Source organism: Molothrus ater, chromosome 21, assembly GCF_012460135.2.
Source record: "Molothrus ater isolate BHLD 08-10-18 breed brown headed cowbird chromosome 21, BPBGC_Mater_1.1, whole genome shotgun sequence".
NCBI classification, from domain to species: domain Eukaryota; kingdom Metazoa; phylum Chordata; class Aves; order Passeriformes; family Icteridae; genus Molothrus; species Molothrus ater.
Window position 1 is genome coordinate 9,020,924 of NC_050498.2, and position 17,860 is coordinate 9,038,783.

The 17,860-nt window shown below is 42.4% G+C and overlaps 1 protein-coding gene across 1 annotated transcript in view; it reads left to right on the forward strand.

Annotated features, from left to right (window-relative positions):
- The window catches only part of BRIP1 (BRCA1 interacting helicase 1), a 53,328-nt gene that overhangs the window by 18,350 nt on the left and 17,118 nt on the right, over window positions 1–17,860 (forward strand). The window contains exons 15-16 of the mRNA XM_036395365.2: window positions 14,265–14,424; window positions 14,923–15,044. Of these exons, the coding sequence (XP_036251258.2) occupies window positions 14,265–14,424; window positions 14,923–15,044 (282 nt within the window). The remainder of the gene's footprint in view (window positions 1–14,264; window positions 14,425–14,922; window positions 15,045–17,860) is intronic.

Here is a 17,860-nt window from a genome sequence, read left to right on the forward strand (position 1 = left end):
ATCTTGCCTGGTGCCTGCAGCTTGGATGATGCATTCAATATGTGTCATATCAGAGTCAGCCTAGGCAGCAAGGAGAAAAATGCTAATGCTTATAAATTGTACTGATGATCCATCATGATGAATTAACTGACCTTTCTTAGTAGGGTTTGGTTTTTTTTAACAAAAGAAGCTTTGGAGGATGATGTTAATGTTGGTTTGTTGTGTTCTCTGAGGCGGTGTTGGTTCATTTGGATCTGCTAATTGAGGAGGCATCACTTGGAAGCAGCATTTGTACAGCTGGAGTTGGAAAGGGTTGGAATGAATGTTTTCAACAGCAAAACTTAGGAACTGGTAACAATTCTCTGCTTGAAAACCTGAGCTCCTTGCAGGGAGGTTGGACTGGATCCCATTCAAAGGTTCCTTGCAACCCAAACTATTCCGTGACTATGGAATAGTGGCACAATTAGCATAAATTAGCATATAAATGATTCATGCTGCACTGCACTGGCTGTTTTCCTTGAGAATTTTGGGGTCAGGTTATAGTGATGACACACAGCAGCTTTTGCCACTTGCAAAAATAAACACTGAATTTCCCAGTGGAGTTTTTGTCTGGTAACTTCCGGAGCTGCTGGTTGAGAGCTGAAGCTCTGGCAGCCTCACCCCATTTTCCTGCTCCCTGGGAAGATGTTTGCTGCTGTTTTCTGTTTGGGGTGACAGCAAATCCCTTGGGGCTGGAGCTCCTCTCCTGGTTGCTTGGCTCCTGTCCCTGTGTCAGGTGTCCACCAAACCTGCACAGGACTCTCAGGCAGGTGTTGTTTGCCCTTGTGCTGACAAACCTTTCTTGGCACCCTCCCACAGCTCCAGACAGGCAGGAATTAACAATATTAATTAACTCTGAGCAGTGGGGAGCTGCTTTCAACAGACTGAGAGCGTTCAGGTTCAGGGCAAGGATTTGGAACCAACGGGAGGGAGCTCAGTTTAAGCTCTGGCTGTGTCCACGTGGATTTAAAGCTGGCCTGAGGTAAATGTGGCACCCTCAGGAATGGCAGGCTGAGGGAGGGAGATCATTTCATGATTAACTCTCATGTCTGGCTCCTCTTCATTTCACACTGAGCCTTTTCTTATTGAGATACAGGACATTGGTAGAAGTTCTTGTTTTCAAGAGGTGTTTCAGTAATGAATAGAACTCTGAAAAGACAATATTTTCATTTCTAAAACTTTCCTGAAACGTGGGTTTGTAAATAAATTATAAGAAACCCATTTTTCCTGCCATCAATAAAACAAAGCAATGCTGCTTTCAGACAACTTTTACTTATTTAATAAATTACTTCAATAAATTTCCAAAGGATGGTAGTCTGTTTAGCCCAGCCTATTAAAAGCATTAAGATTTGAACACTGGCTGTTAAAATGAGTAAATGGCAATATCACAAAGTTAAACAAATGCCAAAAAACATTTTCCAGAGTACTGGGATTGTAACAATACCATTAATGAGGGCAAAGAGGTTTTAATGCAATTTGCACATTCTAAAGTTTCAAAAAGAGGTTTTGAGTTAGTGCATTATTAATGTTCTGAACATCTGGAACTGTGTAAGAGCCACAGACATTGAGCAAGTGCAGGGTTTCCCCACTAGGTCTGATGCTGGCTGATTTCCTCCCCAGCCAAAAGCTTGTTTTTAGAAGTTTGAGACAGTAAAATGACAATATCCAGATAAGACAGAAACATTCCACAGCCTCTTTTTGCTTGTATTATGTACAGAGGAATAATTGGAAACCATTAGGTTCGTGCAGTTAAAAGGTGAACTTGAAATTAAATAGGAAAATAGTTCTTTGCACCACAGATGGGGCTCTGAGGAATTATCTACTAAGTTCCATCAAAATGCTGAACTTTTTCTGTTGGGTGTATTTCTGTATTGCATGCAGGGATAAATTCTTCATCAGCAGGAGTAATAATCTCCTTGATGTTCCTGCTGACAGCTCTAGGAGGGCTTTGAAGAAGAGATTTACTCCTGTGTGTAAATATTTGCAGGGTGTAAGGATCTGTTTGTGTCATTTATGACAGAAATTGCTTCTTTCAAGTTACATCAGCATTACCTTTCTGCATAATTTTAGTGGTAGAGAATGTAATTGACACAGTTACAGCCTTAAAACGCTGCAGGAAACAAGAATGTTTCAAGGTGCTGTTCAATTTTAGCTGTTTTCCCTGCAGCTCATGCCCAGCACCCCGGCATGGGAAGGAAGCTGCCTTTGGACAGGTTTGGCATTGCAGGAGTCAGTTAGAAAATAATTGTGAATTAATCATGATGCTCACTTTCTGGCCAGCATTTCTTTCTGCTCCCGAGGGAGAGGTTTCCTCTTCTCCAGAGCCTCATTTGTCTGAGCCAAACAGCTCAGGGGAGCTGTGCCAGAGAGCCCAAAGCTGCAGAGCCTTTAGTGACAGGGTCCTGGCACCTTTCTGCCCCAAACTCGGGCCTAGAGGAGAGCGGGGTACGGAGGGGTCACTGAACAACCCCTGAGGGCACCTGGCTCTGTCCTGGCCCTCTGGGCTGAGCAGTGCCCCTCAAATGCCAGGAGATCTTTGGGCTCTGACACCACAGGGACCCTTTGGGCTTTTATTTCCCTTCGGAAGGAAGGACTCTTGCCAGTGTCCTTTGTCCTTCCTCTGCTGGAAATCTTTAGGGAAGTGATTTCTGTCTGCTGGGCCATGATTTGGGGAAAATGAGCTCTAAAAAAAGCTGAATTCTAATGGCTCCCAAATTATTCATTTCAACGTTTGCACCTAATAAATGTAGATAGAATTTTGTTTTACTTGTCCATATTATTTCTTCATCGCTTGTTTTTTGCTCTTGCCCTGCAGTGGTAGTTTTCTTTTTGAACTTTATCTCAGCTTCTTTATGTTTTATGGGGGGTTTTGTTCCCATTAATCATATACAGTATCTACTTTCAGTTTAATTCTCTATTTTCCATCATTTCAATATTAGTCATATAAACTGTCTAGCTATTGGGGCTCTCACAGTCATCCAAAAATACAATTATCTGAGGTGCCTTCTGAGAGCTCCAAGAGCTCTGTAAATCTTCATGTGATTCCTGCAGTCTACAGTTTGCTTTTCCCATTGACTTGGGCATAGAAATGTCTGTAAAAATTTTAACCATTAAAGAAGATTTTAACCATTCCCTCACCACTGCTCTGCTTTAGGCACTGTTGAGAAATTGCTTCAAATAGGAAAAAGCAGGAGCAGAAGGGATGATTAGCTTCATACAGAAATAACTGCAATGAGAGTTTTTGTATAACCAGGTATTTAATATTTATCTTTAATGTCATCAGTTCAGTCCAGCTGTGCCAAATGAAATGTGCAGCTGGAGCTGGCAGTTCACACCCTGGCAACTGCAGCAAACTCACAGTGCTGGGCTCTGCAGAGCAATCCCTGAGGTGTTGGCTCCCTAAAGTTCTCCTAAACTCTAATGATTTAGTAGAAGGTTTGCATTTAGAATGTTTTGACCTTGAGTTGGGTGAGTTTTGGTATTTTTGTGGTTGTTTTTTCCCCACTGCTTGGTTACCAACAGCAGGCCAAGATAAAATTGTATCTTTGGAGACGATAACTGACAATCTGGATAATTGCAAAATGTGTTTTCCTTCTTAACTCATATGACACAATCGTGGATGTACACACCAGTGATGGGGTGATTTCCTGGTTTCTGGGGAATTAGGGACAATCCAAATGTTGGAGATGCTCTGAGACCTCAGAGGAGCTGATCTGGGGGCCAGTGGCTGCATGAGCAGGTTCTTCCCCCTTGCCTGTGGCTGCTCTTGTGCTGCTCTGTGAGCTCCTGAGCAAAGGAGAAGTTTTGATCCTTTTTATTCATTTTTTCCCAGTTAGTTTCCAGGTGCCTTTATGAACTGTGGTGTCTCCTCAGGAGGTCAGACAAGTGTCAGAGACAGCTCAAGGGAAGAGATGATGTTGCACATTCCAAGATTATCCTTTTTTTGTTTTCAGTCTCTGGGATGAAACATTCTCTTGTTTCTGGGGTTTTTTTTAAATTTTAATATATTTTCCAGTGGTTGACTGTAATTGGAGAATCTATGAAGATCCTCCTTTGGAAATCCTGGTTTTTTTCACTGTGGCTGATGTTCTGAAGCTGTTGGTGTGAGTTTGCAGCATCCTTTACTGGCTCTGTGTGACTGTGAATTAACCAAGTAGCAGGAGAGGCACTCAGGTGAATATTCTGGGTGACTGAGCTGTGGGTGAGGTGACATGAAAGGAATGCCCTGTGCTGGCTCCTGGTGCTGTGCAGAGCCTCAGCAGCTGCACTGGGGCTGGAGCTCTGTGCTGTCCCTGCCCTGAGCCCTTTCCCTCTGTTCCTCCTTGTTCCGGAACCTTCTCCTCAGCCCAGGGGAAATGCCCACCTGTGCCTTGGCTCCCACACGCCCTCTTTGAATTGCAGCTGCAGAAAATGAACCAGCACCCCCCTGCTCATGGCTTCTTGTAGTCCTTCCCTTGCCGTGGTCAGCAGCAAGGGCTGTGCAATAATTCAGGTGCCCTGTGGCATTTGCTTTTTGCACAGAGCAGCTCCCAGCTCTGCTGCTCGTCACACCAAGGCCGATCCGGAGCGACAGTCGTGGCAGATTATTGGATATTGTGTCTAAAAAAATTATCTGCCATGCTGGCAGATGAGTGTTTGGCCTGTGACTTTGACACCCTGAGAGTTGGGCAGTTGAATATTTCATTGCACTGTTAATTTCAATACCCTGAGCAGACAGTATCAGGAGAATCAACGAAAAATCTTTTATTGTTTCTCACTCCTGAGCTCTGACTTGTCAAAGTGCTGCAAGCTGAATTGTTGTAGCTCGTTAACACATGCTCCAATTTCCCTTGTAATTAACACTTGCTGCTTGCATATTTTTCCTCCTATTTATGTAGGAACTGCATTGAAAATGAGTTTTCACAGGCAAGAAGTTTGCACTCTGTGAATGCTGGAATCCTGATAGTCACTAACAGGGTGAACACGTCCTTCTCCTCAGGAGGTTTTAATGAAGGGGAAGGAAAGCACTTGTGAACAGGGAATGATATCCATTCTTAGGAAGGTGTATCCTGCCCAGGTTATTCTGACATGAATGTTCTGAACCTTTGCAACCTGCAGAGTTCTTGGTCCCTTTGCCATGTGTGGGAGGATTCAGTTCCTGATGTGGCTTCTTCATGTGTGAAAACCACCAGATATGAGAGGAAATAACTGGAAAGGATTTATTTAGGGGCATGGTCTGCATCAGCAGTGAAACAGCTCCTACAAGAAGCTGAATATTCAATGTATTGAAAGGAGTTCTTGGGCTGTTTTAAATTCAGAGAAATTTGACATCATTGGGAGGTCTGGGAGCCAACAACTCATAACTTAGAAAATGAGAAAAATCATGCCCAGTTTCACCTTCTGGTAGGGTAAGCAAGCTCCTGTGTGAGAACATTTAATTAGTGAGTGATGTATTCCAAAGAGCATTCACTGCACTTTGATTCATTTTACAGCACACTAATGGACTCATTTCTAGCAAAAATATTTCAAAACAAATCACTTGCAATGTGCTACAGTAAAAACTTCATTTTCAGCTTTTACTTCCAATTTTTCATCATTAGGTGAGAAATTATTTTCCTAAGAATCAAAAAAAGTCTGTCATTTCTTTCTTTGTAATTTTTCTGGGCGGGACAGAATGGAAGGAGGGAGAAGGGATTGAGCTGGGAACTTGGAAGAAATACTGAGGTTATTAATTAAGTGAGTTAGTTAATAGGATTGTCTGATATATGTGTGGAGGCACAAGGAGCAGCATTTCCTGTTGTGCTTGGGGAAGGAGCAGCTCAGAGCTGGCACCTGGGCACCCTGGGCAGGCTCCCAGTGCCAGGGGCTGCCTTGGGTTGTTTTCCCCTTTATTCTGAAAACACAAAGAGGTCAGAGGTGACTGAGCTTGGCTTCTGGCTGGGGAAGAGCAGCACTGGAGATGCTGGCTTCATCCATGGCCACTTCATCATTTTCTGTTTTATTCCAGACCAGGATTTAAACCATCCTTTTAAAAATCATTTTTTTTTTTTCTCTTTGCATGAAGGGTTTTCCCTCCCTGGGATGGGAAGGTGTAATGATAGCCTAGGGTGGATGTACAAGCAGCTCCTGGAACACAGAACTCATTGTCTTGGTTCATTTTAAAACCACAAAAGAAAGCCTGGTTTGAAGCAGGTTGTTCCTAACCAGCAGCCACAGAGCTCAAAACCTGAACAAAAACTCTCCAGCTTGTTTGGGGGGCAAACATGCTGGGTTTTGGGGGAGAAAATGTCTATAAAAAAGCTTCTTTAGCTGCAGAAGCACCATATTAACAGTGTTATTCTGAATTCTTTGGCGTGCAAAACATTTCATTTTTCATTACTGTTGTCGCCGTTCACGTTTTCCATTATTTAAGGGGGTTATTGAAAAATTGATGGGATGTTGGGACCAGAGAGACATCCTGTGGCTGCAGTGCTGATTTATGGCACATGGAACACACTTCAGTGCTCCAGGTTCCTGCTGCTGAGCACCACTTTGTCACTGTCCCCAAAGAGAAATCCTGCCAGCGAAATCCCCGTGCTGAGTGATGCATCCTTTGCCTTGGAAAATGAGGATGAATTATTCACCTTTTATTGTGCTGGAGTGTGCACATGGTGATCAGAACCTTGGTCACAATGCAGAGGTTTTCACCCTGCTCAGGGTTTAGTTGAGTTGCACAGTAGCTTTAGCTCTTGAATTTTTTCCTGTTTTTAAAATTTCCCCTGCAGTGTCTGTGGGGATGAGCACAGATTTTACCCCACATTTCCCACCATCTGTGGGCATCTCAACACCATTCTTGGTCCTAAATATTTGGGTTGATTTCATGTTTATTTAAAATTCTCCTGGAGAAAATAAATATGATACTTCTCAATTTGAAAAGAAGCCTTTTCCAGGGAGTCTTGAAAATCCCACCTCCATGGTTTAAAATACACCATTCTTGGTCCTAAATATTTGGATTTATTTCATGTTTGTTTAAAATTCTCCTGGAGAAAATAAGTGTGATACTTCTCAATTTGAAAAGATGCCTTTTCCAGGGAGTCTTGCAAATCCCACCTCCATGGTTTGAAGTTTTATCCTTCAAACTCATCTTTTGCTGTGGAGAAATAGAGAGATGAGGAGACAAATCCCCTGGAATAGCACAGTGCTGGAGATCTCCAGTCCAGGGCAGCTTTTGCCCAGACTCCCTGCCCACTGTTAGGACAACTCAGAGTCTCTGTGATCTTCCCTCAGAACTGGGGGAGAAATGGAAAATATCAGAATAAATGTCTGACATGGCTCCAGGTCCCTGCACAGCCTCTTGGATGAATCATTTAAATGTTTTTTAGTAATTTCTGTTTTGCTCTTCTGGAGCATTTCATTCCAGAGGCTCTGTGGCTCTTTGGGAAGGGCAATCAGGCAGGAATTCAGCTGGAATTTGTACTCAGGGAACCAGGCAGGTTCAGAACCCTTCTCTGCATTGCCCCTGATGCAATAAATGGGAAATGAGCAGGAGAAAGCAGCTGAAGCCTCTCCTTGATAAGAATAACATCCTTGTGTGGCCTGTTGCCATTCAAATTCTGCACTAATCAATTTATTTTTGGTCCATAAAGACGAGATTACCCTGTGCATGTGTATTTATATGGATGTTTAATATTTCTCTCCAGTTTCCTATTAACAGTGGGAATGTAAAGCTCTACTTTAAAAGTAAATTTTACTTCAAAAATGAAATATTTTGGCACAGATATTTTCACATTCTCTTGAAATTAAATCTGCTAGAATTTGAAGCTGAGAAAATGAAATTTGAAGTTTAAAATACTTTTTTTGTAGTGAAAAAAAGTTTATATTTTGCATTGGCTCAGTCATTCCAATGACTTTTCCTGTGTTAAAACCCTCCCATAAACATGGGGAGGGGCTGTGAATCAGTTTCTTGCTTAACCTTTCATGAAAATCTAATTGAGTGCAAACAACTGCTTTAAATAATTCAATGGCCTCAGTTATTCTTGGCTGCTGGAGTCCCAGCCCAGAGCAGTGCAAATGTCTGGGTGTTGAGCAAAATTGAGGCTTTTCTCTTGTTTTTGGTGAAAAATATGATTTAAATGACCTTTTGGAAAAGTCTGTGGGGTGATTAAGAGGAAGAGAAGGTGAAATGTGGATTATTTCTGCCAGTTGGGTAAATGACTCGTGGCCCAGAGATGCAGGAATATTGTTCTGGTCCTTCTCAAAGTGTGGGATAATTTTGGTGATTTTGATAAATGTGCTTGGGTTTCTTTGCTTGCTTTGCTTTCTTGCTTTGCTCTTGTTGAGGGACGCTGTGCTTTGGATGGTGCTGTTTTTAATATTTTAATAGTTCCAGGGTGCTGTTCCAGAGTGATTCCAGAGATTGGGGTAAGGGACATTGGGGTTTATTGGATAGTTAGCCTAAATATTTTCCCTCCTGTTTTTGGAAGGAAACTCAATTTTCCTTTCACACCAATCCTTCCAGGCAGTTTGTTCTTGTCCCTTCAATCTTTTATTCCCATTTCATTCCTTTCTTCCTTCACTTTTGTGTTGTTTCCTTTCTGTTTTTTCCTTTCTGTTCATTTTTAACCTCAAGGGCCCTTTTTGTTGTTGTTGTTGCTTTTGTTGGTTTTGTTTTAGGCTTGGTTTGTTTGTTTTTTAACTAAAGGTGGAAATGGAATAAATTAATGTTCCTGTCACCCCACATTGGTAAATTCTTTGTAAATTATTCTTTTTTTCCCCAAAGTGAAGAGTTCCAGTATTCCTGGAGCTCAGCTGCCTGTAGGATTCTGGGTCGTTTGGTACCAAGTTTTGGCAAAGTTTTTAGTTCAAGAACTGTCAAATAACTTCTGCTAATTGTCCACTTTTCCAAGGCATCTTAATCACTGAAGAAATTAATTTAATGGGAACCTGTAATACCAAAAAAAAGTGGGTGAAATCCAGCCAGATGCACTCTCCACTCTTTGAAACAACAGGAATTTAATGCCTTGATTTAATGTCTGAATATGTTTTAGGATTATCCCTAATATAGGGACAGTTCCATCCTTTCATAATGGAAGTGGAACATTGATCCAGGTGATTCTCCTGGGACCTGAGGGATTGGAACAAAAATTCCAGCAGGGGGAAAGCAGCTGGCCCAGCAGAGCTGCTCCTGGAAGGTCTGGGAGGGAATTCAGTTCCTATGGATCAGGAAAGGTCTGGAATGGAATTCAGTTCCTCTGGAATCAGGAAAGGTCTGGAAGGGAATTCAGTTCCTATGGATCAGGAAAGGTGTGGAAGGAATTCAGTTCCTATGGATCAGGAAAGGTCTGGAATGGAATTCAGTTCCTCTGGAATCAGGAAAGGTCTGGAAGGGAATTCAGTTCCTATGGATCAGGAAAGGTGTGGAAGGAATTCAGTTCCTATGGATCAGGAAAGGTCTGGAAGGGAATTCAGTTCCTCTGGAATCAGGAAAGGTGTGGAAGGAATTCAGTTCCTCTGGAATCAGCCATGAGAAGAACCCCTGGGCCTGGGAGCAGCAGAGATTGCCCCAGTGGAAAATTCGATGTCCTTCACCTACAGCTTCAAGTTGCAGAAGGACCTGCCAGGGTGGATGGGCTTTCTTTCCATGTTTCCATTTATTTTCACTGAAAGCAGCAGAGGATGCAGCTGGTGCAGGTGGAGGCTGAGTTGTTCTGTGACACTAAACAACCTGGGCTTGGTTCTTTTGCAGGCAGCCCAAATGGTGGGAAATACTTTGTAGCAAAGCAAGGGAAGTGCATTTCTTCTTGACAATCCTTCTGAATTTAAGAGTTTTCAGAGTTTAAAAAAAAAAAAGCCTCTTTGGTTGTGGCACCTTTTGTGATAGCTGTTATTGATCTGGCCAGGTACAAACACTGCACAGCAATGCTTAGGGCAGCACTGGGGCTTTCTGGGCCACTCTCCATGTGGGTGGGGGGCATGAGAGCCCTGCTTGGTGCCAGGGGCTCCCCTTGCAGTGCCAGGGGCTCCATCTCAGTGCCAGTCCCCCACTTTGTGTCCCAGTCCCCCACTTTGTGTCCCAGTCCCCCACTTTGTGTCCCAGTCCCCCACTTTGTGTCCCAGTCCCCCACTTTGTGTCCCAGTCCCCCACTTTGTGTCCCAGTCCCCCCACTTTGTGTCCCAGTCCCCCCACTTTGTGTCCCAGTCCCCCACTTTGTGTCCCAGTCCCCCACTTTGTGTCCCAGTCCCCCCTTTCATTCCCAGTGCCCAGAGCCCCCTTGTTCTCCCTGCAGTTCTCTGTGCCCAGCTCCCCTCCTGGTGCCCAGCTCCTGTTGGCATCTCTGGAGTTTTGTGCTGCCTGCCTGCCTGCCTGTGGAACTTCTGTTTGACCCTTCAAACACATTTCCAGCCCACTGGAGACACACTTGGATTGGAGCAGTGCTTGTTCACAAAGAAAACCCTGGGAGCAAGCACAGGGAAAAGGCTTTTAGATCAATGCTGCTCCCTTGGGCAGCTCAGACTTTTTGCACTGACACTGGTGCCAATACTGTGATTTTTATTAAGAAAACCTAATGGCTCTTGCCTTTCTCCCCTCCAACTACCTGAATATTTGAATTACAATGAAAAGTGCAACTTCATATCATTACATAGAGCCAAGATCAAAAAAAACTTTGAAGGAGTGGGGTTATTTTAGGGTACAATTTTTAAGATTTTTAAGAAGGGTTACAAGATATTTGTGTAAGTTCTGTTCACCTTGAAATAACTTTTCTCCAGTTATTGTGTAAATGAGGGGAAATGAGACAGATTGTGGTTTTACAGGTGCACAAGGACACAATGGAATTGCAATGATAATTATTTTAAATAGTTAAGAGTTGTGAACTCTTAAACTACCCAGTAAAGTCAGAGCTGGTTTACTCTGCTGCCAGGTGCTTCTTAGGTCAAATCCTTTTTGTCCTGCACTGCTCTGGAGCATCCTTGGATATTTTTTGGGTGCTTTGTTGCTTCCCCAAGCACTTTTGATTATTTCTGTGGTACCATTTTTTCTCTGCTGACAAGGTGTGACCCATTCATGATGTGAATCAATGCTAAAATATTTAAGGAATATTTTATGTAAAGAAATTAGCAGGAAAAGAGTTAAATAAACCAGAATTTTTCTGTTAGACCTCCTCTTTTCTCAGCTGTTTTGTACTCCACAACTCCCTGTCAGGAGGTGATGGACCCTGCAGGAAAAGCACAGCCCCAGCAACCTGAAGTTAACTCCAGGTTTGATCCAATGGTGGAAATTACAATCAGCTTGCCTTAGGGTGAAATACATTAAACAAATCTCTGGGTTTGCTTCGTGACCTGGGAGCCTCCTAATGTGATTTTTGGCACTGTATAAAACAAAGCAGCAAATGGAAAAGGGCGAAGCTGCTCCTTTGTGGGCACACATGGGAGGGTTTGGCCTTGGAGGGAAGGAGAAAACAGCTCCCCCCATCCCCAAACTTCCAGAATATTCCAACAACTGCTCAGAAGAGAATGCTGGCAGAGATGGGTGGTAGAGCTCCACCCTGAGCCCCAGGTCTTCATGGATCATAGCTGACAGGTGTCCTTCAACTGCAGCAAGCAATGAAAGGGAAAAGCCATCCCAGTAAACAGCCCTCGGTGCATGGGGAGATGACAGATTCTTTCTAACAAGATTTTCTGCTCTCTTGGAGGAAGAGCATTTGTTAATAAAGCATTTGAGAAGCCATTTTTAAGGGATTTAATAAAATATACCCAGGCTGCCTTCCAGTGCAGGAGCTATTATTCCCTTGGGTGGGAGGAGTGCCTGACTGGGGGCATTAATGGTTCCTTCCTGTGATTCCTGGCATTAGATCTTGCTCCCATTTGCACTTTTCCGACCCAAAGTGAAATAATTTTTTATGAGAAACCCGCACTTGGTTCCTGGCTCTTCTGAGGCATGTGTGTGTTCTATATTTTATTTATTTGTATTCAGTCAGCTCCATAATTCTTGTTGTTTTAATGTCTGTCCATGCCATGGGTCCTGTGTTTTTGTGGATACAAGGAAAGTTTCCATATCTAGCAAACTCCATTAATGGAAGAGGTAATAGCTGGTGTGTGAATTAAATGAATTGTTCCATTCTTGCCAAAGATTTCATAAATAATTCCCATATTTCCATCAAAATCACAGATTTTTGTTGTGGGGGTTGCTGTCAATGGAACAAGAAAGCTGAACCTTGGGCCAAGGGAGGGGAGCCCACAAAGAGAAAAGATCTTTTCTTAAGAATTTGGATAAAGGTTTTCTCCTGCCGTCTTTGCAGTTCTGGATATAAATTTTACTTCTTTCAAATACAAGAGAAATACAGTGGAGTTGAGGGATTAAGGAATTTTTGTGAGGAAGAACACTTCCTAAGGGGTGCTGGGGAGAAATCCCATGGGTGGGACAAGAGGAGAGGAGAAAATCAGGGGGGAGGGACCCTTGGAAGTCAAAGGCTGGGTGGTTCCATGAACGTCAAAGTGAAATTGAGCTCTACCCAAGGGCTGCCCTTGGCATGGCTGGCAGTGCCAGGAGCCCAGCAGGGATTGCTGCAGCCCCACTGCACAGGAGCAGCAGTGAAATCTGGGAAGTTAATGGTGTTAGCTCCCAAATGGATCTACTGAGAGCTGTAATGTGTTTGAGGCTCTGCCTTCCCAGAATTATCTCCACATCACATCCAAGAACTGAGGCTGCACTGGCAGGCTGGGATGGCGAGATGGACACTCATTGCTGTCACAGGATTACAGCCTTTATAGAAAAAGAGATTACAGACAGCTTCTGCCAGGAAATGACAGAGGGAGGAAGGGGACAGACAGGAGGACAGACACATTTAGCAGAGATGATTTATTCTGCAGCCACACTGTGTGAGGGGAAACTGTTCCTACTACTCAGCACTTACTCTCTCTGTGCTGGCTTGCTAATGGTGTCACATCAGTAGTAAAGCAAGAGGCTGGGACAAACCAGGGAGAATGTGCAATAACAGCATTTGTCCCCTCTTGTGAGGAACCCATCCAAATTCTTCATGTCAGAGAATGAGTTCAGATCCTTAATGCTGAGGACATGAAAAATGCAAAGGGCCTTGTCACCAGTTTCCTATAAATTCTCCAATGTGACAACAATTAGTTGTCATTAGTTCTGCTTCACTGTAGCGCTGAAACTGTGGATCTGGACAGGGGACAGATTCTTTTTGTAACAATCACCCATTCAGGGTCCTGGCATCTTGGCTGGAGTGCACTGGGGACAAGTGGGCTGCAGTGAAGGGATGCTGTGGCTTTTGGAGGAATGGAGCAGGGCAAGTGCAGCTTCCAGATGGAGCAGTTTGTGCAGCCTGGAGCAAAATCTGGAAAAGTCTTCAGGAGGGGAGTGCAGAGCCAGAGCACAGCCCTTCCTGCAGAGTCTGGGAGTTTGAATCTCATCTGTGAGCTGCACAGAATGTGTCAGTGACACACCAGAGATCACTGAGCAGCAGAAGGGTGAAATAAAGGGTTGAATTCTGTGCACTGACCCAGAGCTCCTTGCTGCACCCTGGACGTGTTCTTGCCTTGCCCTTCTCTCAAGGGCAGCTCTGTGCAGATCAAGGAGGGACATTTTGGCTCCCTGACTTGCTAAAATTCAATGTAGAACTTGGTGCATTTGCTAAATCACCCCCACCCAGCTGACTTCAGGTTCTGTGCTAATTTTAAACTCTGATTTCTGTAATGCAGCATTTTCACTATTTGCATTAAAAGCAGGACAAGTTTATTTGAACATGTTCTGACTTGGAGTGAAATGTGCACAGTTCAGAGTTTGGGAGGTGTAACAAAGCTGAGGGGCTCTTCGAGAAGCAGAGGAGGCTGATAAATCCCACATCAATATTTCCTGCCCCAACTTCTCCATGTAAATTTTCAAGTATTGAAATGTTCTGGAAATTTAAGATATAAAGGCTTGTTTCAAATTAATTTGGAATTTATTTCTAATCTTCCCTAGTAATCAAAAAACAGATAACTTCCATATTTTTGGATGACATTCCTCTGCTTTGAGGAATAGCACAAGATGCTCTTTAATGGCCACTGTCATAGATTTAGAGAGTTTGCTTTGACAACTCAAAAATCTGCATTATTTCTAATTAGCAAAATAAGTGCTCCCCACTATTTCCCAACTGCTGCCCAGCTGAGGCTCTGTGCATGGTAGGAAAACTTGCATTTACAAACACAAAAACTGAATAATAACTTCATTAAAAGAAATGTCTTTGTGTGCTTTGTTTGAGCAGTTGATGGATTTTTCTGTTGGTTTTCAGATGCTGGACAAGTTAAAGGAGCGCTGGATGCACACAGGCTTGTGGAGGAACCTGGAGGATGTTAAAACAGTCATTGCAGAGCCCCAGGGAGGGGCCAAGAGTGACTTTGATGAGCTGCTGAAAGCCTACTATGATGCAATCAAATGTAAAGGAGAAAAAGGTACATTTTTCAGCCATTCCAAATAATGAATGCAGCCTCTTCAAATAAAATTCAAGGTTTAACATTTGGTTGTAGATACACATTGTTCTTGCATAATTAATTCCCCTGTATTATAAAATCTAAAATTATTTTGCTATTTGATGATCAGAATCAGAATATTATTGATCAGAGTGGAGTTAATCTCATCCCTCATACGAGTCTCTATTTTTACAGCCACTCACCCTTTGCAGCAGTATATATTATATTATATTATATTATATTATATTATATTATATTATATTATATTATATTATATTATATTATATTATATTATATTATATTATATTATATTATATTATATTATATTATATTATATATTATATTATATTATATTATATTATATTATATTATATTATATCATATCATATCATATCATATCATATTTAGTTCTTTAGAAGGTTTTGGTGCCAGTTCCTGTGAGCCCCAGTGCTCCTGGCATGCTGAGTGTTGCTCTTGCAGATGGGGCTCTCCTGATGGCTGTGTGCAGGGGCAAGGTCAGTGAGGGGCTGGATTTCTGTGATGAGAACGCCAGGGCCGTGGTGACCATCGGGATCCCCTTCCCCAACGTCAAGGACCTGCAGGTAGGACATGGCTTCAGGCCTGGCCTGGGTTTGTCTCATCTTCCAAACACTAAATAGCCACAAAACAGATTTTTATGTCATCTTCAATGCACAAAACAGACTTTTATGTCATCTTCAAAACAGATTTTTATGTCATCTTCAAAACACTAAATATTTAGTTTACTAAAATAAAAAAAAACCCAAACTAAAATAGTTTATGTCATCTTCAAAACACTAAATATTTAGTTTACTAAAATAAAAGCAACTAGTTTATGTCATCTTCAAAGCACTAAATATGCACAAAATACCTTTTCTCTCTATTTACCTTTGAACTTCTCTCCATCCCATTTGAATTCCTTGAGTGACCTTGCACAGGTAAGAGCTGAAGCAGTGCTTTAAATAATGCAGGTTATTGCAGAAAATAAAAACTTTTAATACTGCTTTTTTAATACAAACTTCTTAATAGTGATTTAAATAAGGCAGGTTATTGCAGAAAACAGGTGGGAAGATCAAGACTGTTTAATTATGTTATTATTTTACAAAATAACTGTGTATATCCCACTGCTTGCACTGTCTCACCTTTCTAATCCCATTCAGTGTAATTCTTTCTCCCACTTCAGCACACAGTGGAACTGGAAACTTTTTCCAAGCCTGTGCTGCTTTATTAGCTTGCAGTTCTGAACATGAATTTATGCCACAACATAAACTCTTCCTGGATACTGAGGACAGCTCTATTTGGAATATTCAAGCTTCGTGTAACTTTAGGCAAAATCTTGTAACCCCCTTGTAAAAATAGCAGTTGGAAATGGCTGCACTTAAATAAATCTGGAACTATTTGTGTTTTTCAGGAGGTGCTGAAAGCAGCATCCTGTTGCAGTGCTGTGTAACTGCCCACCTCAACACTTCCTTCCTTTTGACTTGAGCAGGGCTTGTGTGACAGAGAGATGATGTTCCATTAGAGCAGGCACTGCAGAGCTGAATGGAAAAGAAAGCCAATAAATATAGAAAAGGATTTTTCTAGGCTTTCTGCTTACTGAAAAAGTGGTTTATTATTGGGTATTATTGTAGGGCTCTGTGCCACTGAGGTGCTGCCAGTCACTGTCACTGCCTGTCCTCTGTGTTCCTTTGTGGAACTGCTCTGTGAGGCCAAGAAACAAAGTGAAGGATCACAGAATAAATAAATACCAGGAGCAGCTGGATTCTGGTTCTCACTAATGCCAAATCAAACAAGAAAATCATAGGTTAGCACTTGAAAGGCCAAACAGACTCAGCTTTGGTTTGAGAGATGTGTTCTGAGCTTAAGTGAACAAGCAAAGGCTTCTTTGTTGTCTGCAGCATGTGCCTGCTTCCAGCCTTGCTGGGAAAAACCACATCCTCCAAGGGCCAGGGAGGCTGGGCGAGCGCAGTTCCTCCAGTGTTTGCAGAATTCCTTGGAGCACTCACCCAGCCACAGCATTCTTTGTCCTTCTGAAGTATAATGCACTCCACTGTGGTGTAAAAATTCACATTTAAAGAGTACTCAGTCTCTTTCTGCAGTTAGCAATGCTGGCTTTTAGGGGCATGTGCTGACAGGGTACTTAGGAAATCCTTTGTTATATGGCTGGAACTTTATAATTAATGCCAAATGATTTCCTGAAAATCAATGGGTTTGGGTTCTAAATGATACAAAATTAGGTTGAAAATAATGTGTTATGGGTGAATTATCTTCACAGTGGATTATGGTTTGATTTTACCTTGAGGTCAACCAAATATTTCAAATAACAGAATCACAGCACTACAGTCCATTTCTGATAACTATATTTAAAAATCAGTGTTCTCTTGAACTATTTTTTTAAATTAGACTGAAGAAAACCTCTAAATTTTTCAGTAGGGCTAGAAACAGTAGCTGCCAAATTGCAAACAGCTCAAGGTCTGAGAGTGTGTTTAGAGATGGGAATGCCCAAAGCTCTGCAGTGATCAATTCTGGATGAGAGCAGGGCAGGCACCAGTCTCACAGCACGAGATCTGCATGGCAGATCTAAAATAAAATGGCTTTTCTTTGAAATGTCCTTATATTGAACAGGATTTTGTTTTGCTCAAGCTTTAGGGTTATCAGATCCCCAACAATTCTGGATTAATGCTCATTTTTTTTTTTGACCAGCTGAGTTGCAAGAAGGATGAAGTGAAGGAGGGTCACTTTGAAGAAGGTTATCAGTATCTTTGTAGAAATAGAAAAGAAATTTGGAAGATGAAACATCTTTTTCAGCTCAGGAAAGGAGCTGGAATTCCCTAATGCAGCAGTTACATTTAGGGAATAGTTGCACACATTTGGTTGGTGTTTCTTTGGATTTTGTGGGTGAAGCAGAAAAGTGGGTAAAGCCTGGAACTTCTGGGGAGGATCTTGAGTTTCCAGCAGCCATAAAATTCAAACCACAGTGGCACAGGCCAGGTTGGACTTGGACAGAAATGGTGCATCTGGGGCTCTCCCACAGCAATAGTGCCCAGCAGAGGTACCAGGGAGGAAACTGATAAGATGATTGATAATGACTTTCCTTTAAAAATAGGAAATGCAAGTGATTAACTATTCCCTAGGAATAGCCATGAATTATATACTTCTGGGATTGGTTTAAATCACTAAAAAGTGCTGGGCTTCTACATGAAAAACCACTTGGATGTCTGCTTTTTGGGTTAATAAAAGTCCTCTTAAGCCTCAATTCCATAACCCCTCACTCCTGCACAGAGCTTTTCCTTGTGGGAGTGATCCCTTTAATGCTCCCAGCACTGAGCACAGGCAGCAGGCTTTGTGGGACTGGACCTTTGCAGGGCAATATTTCATGGTGGCAGTTTGATGTTGGCTC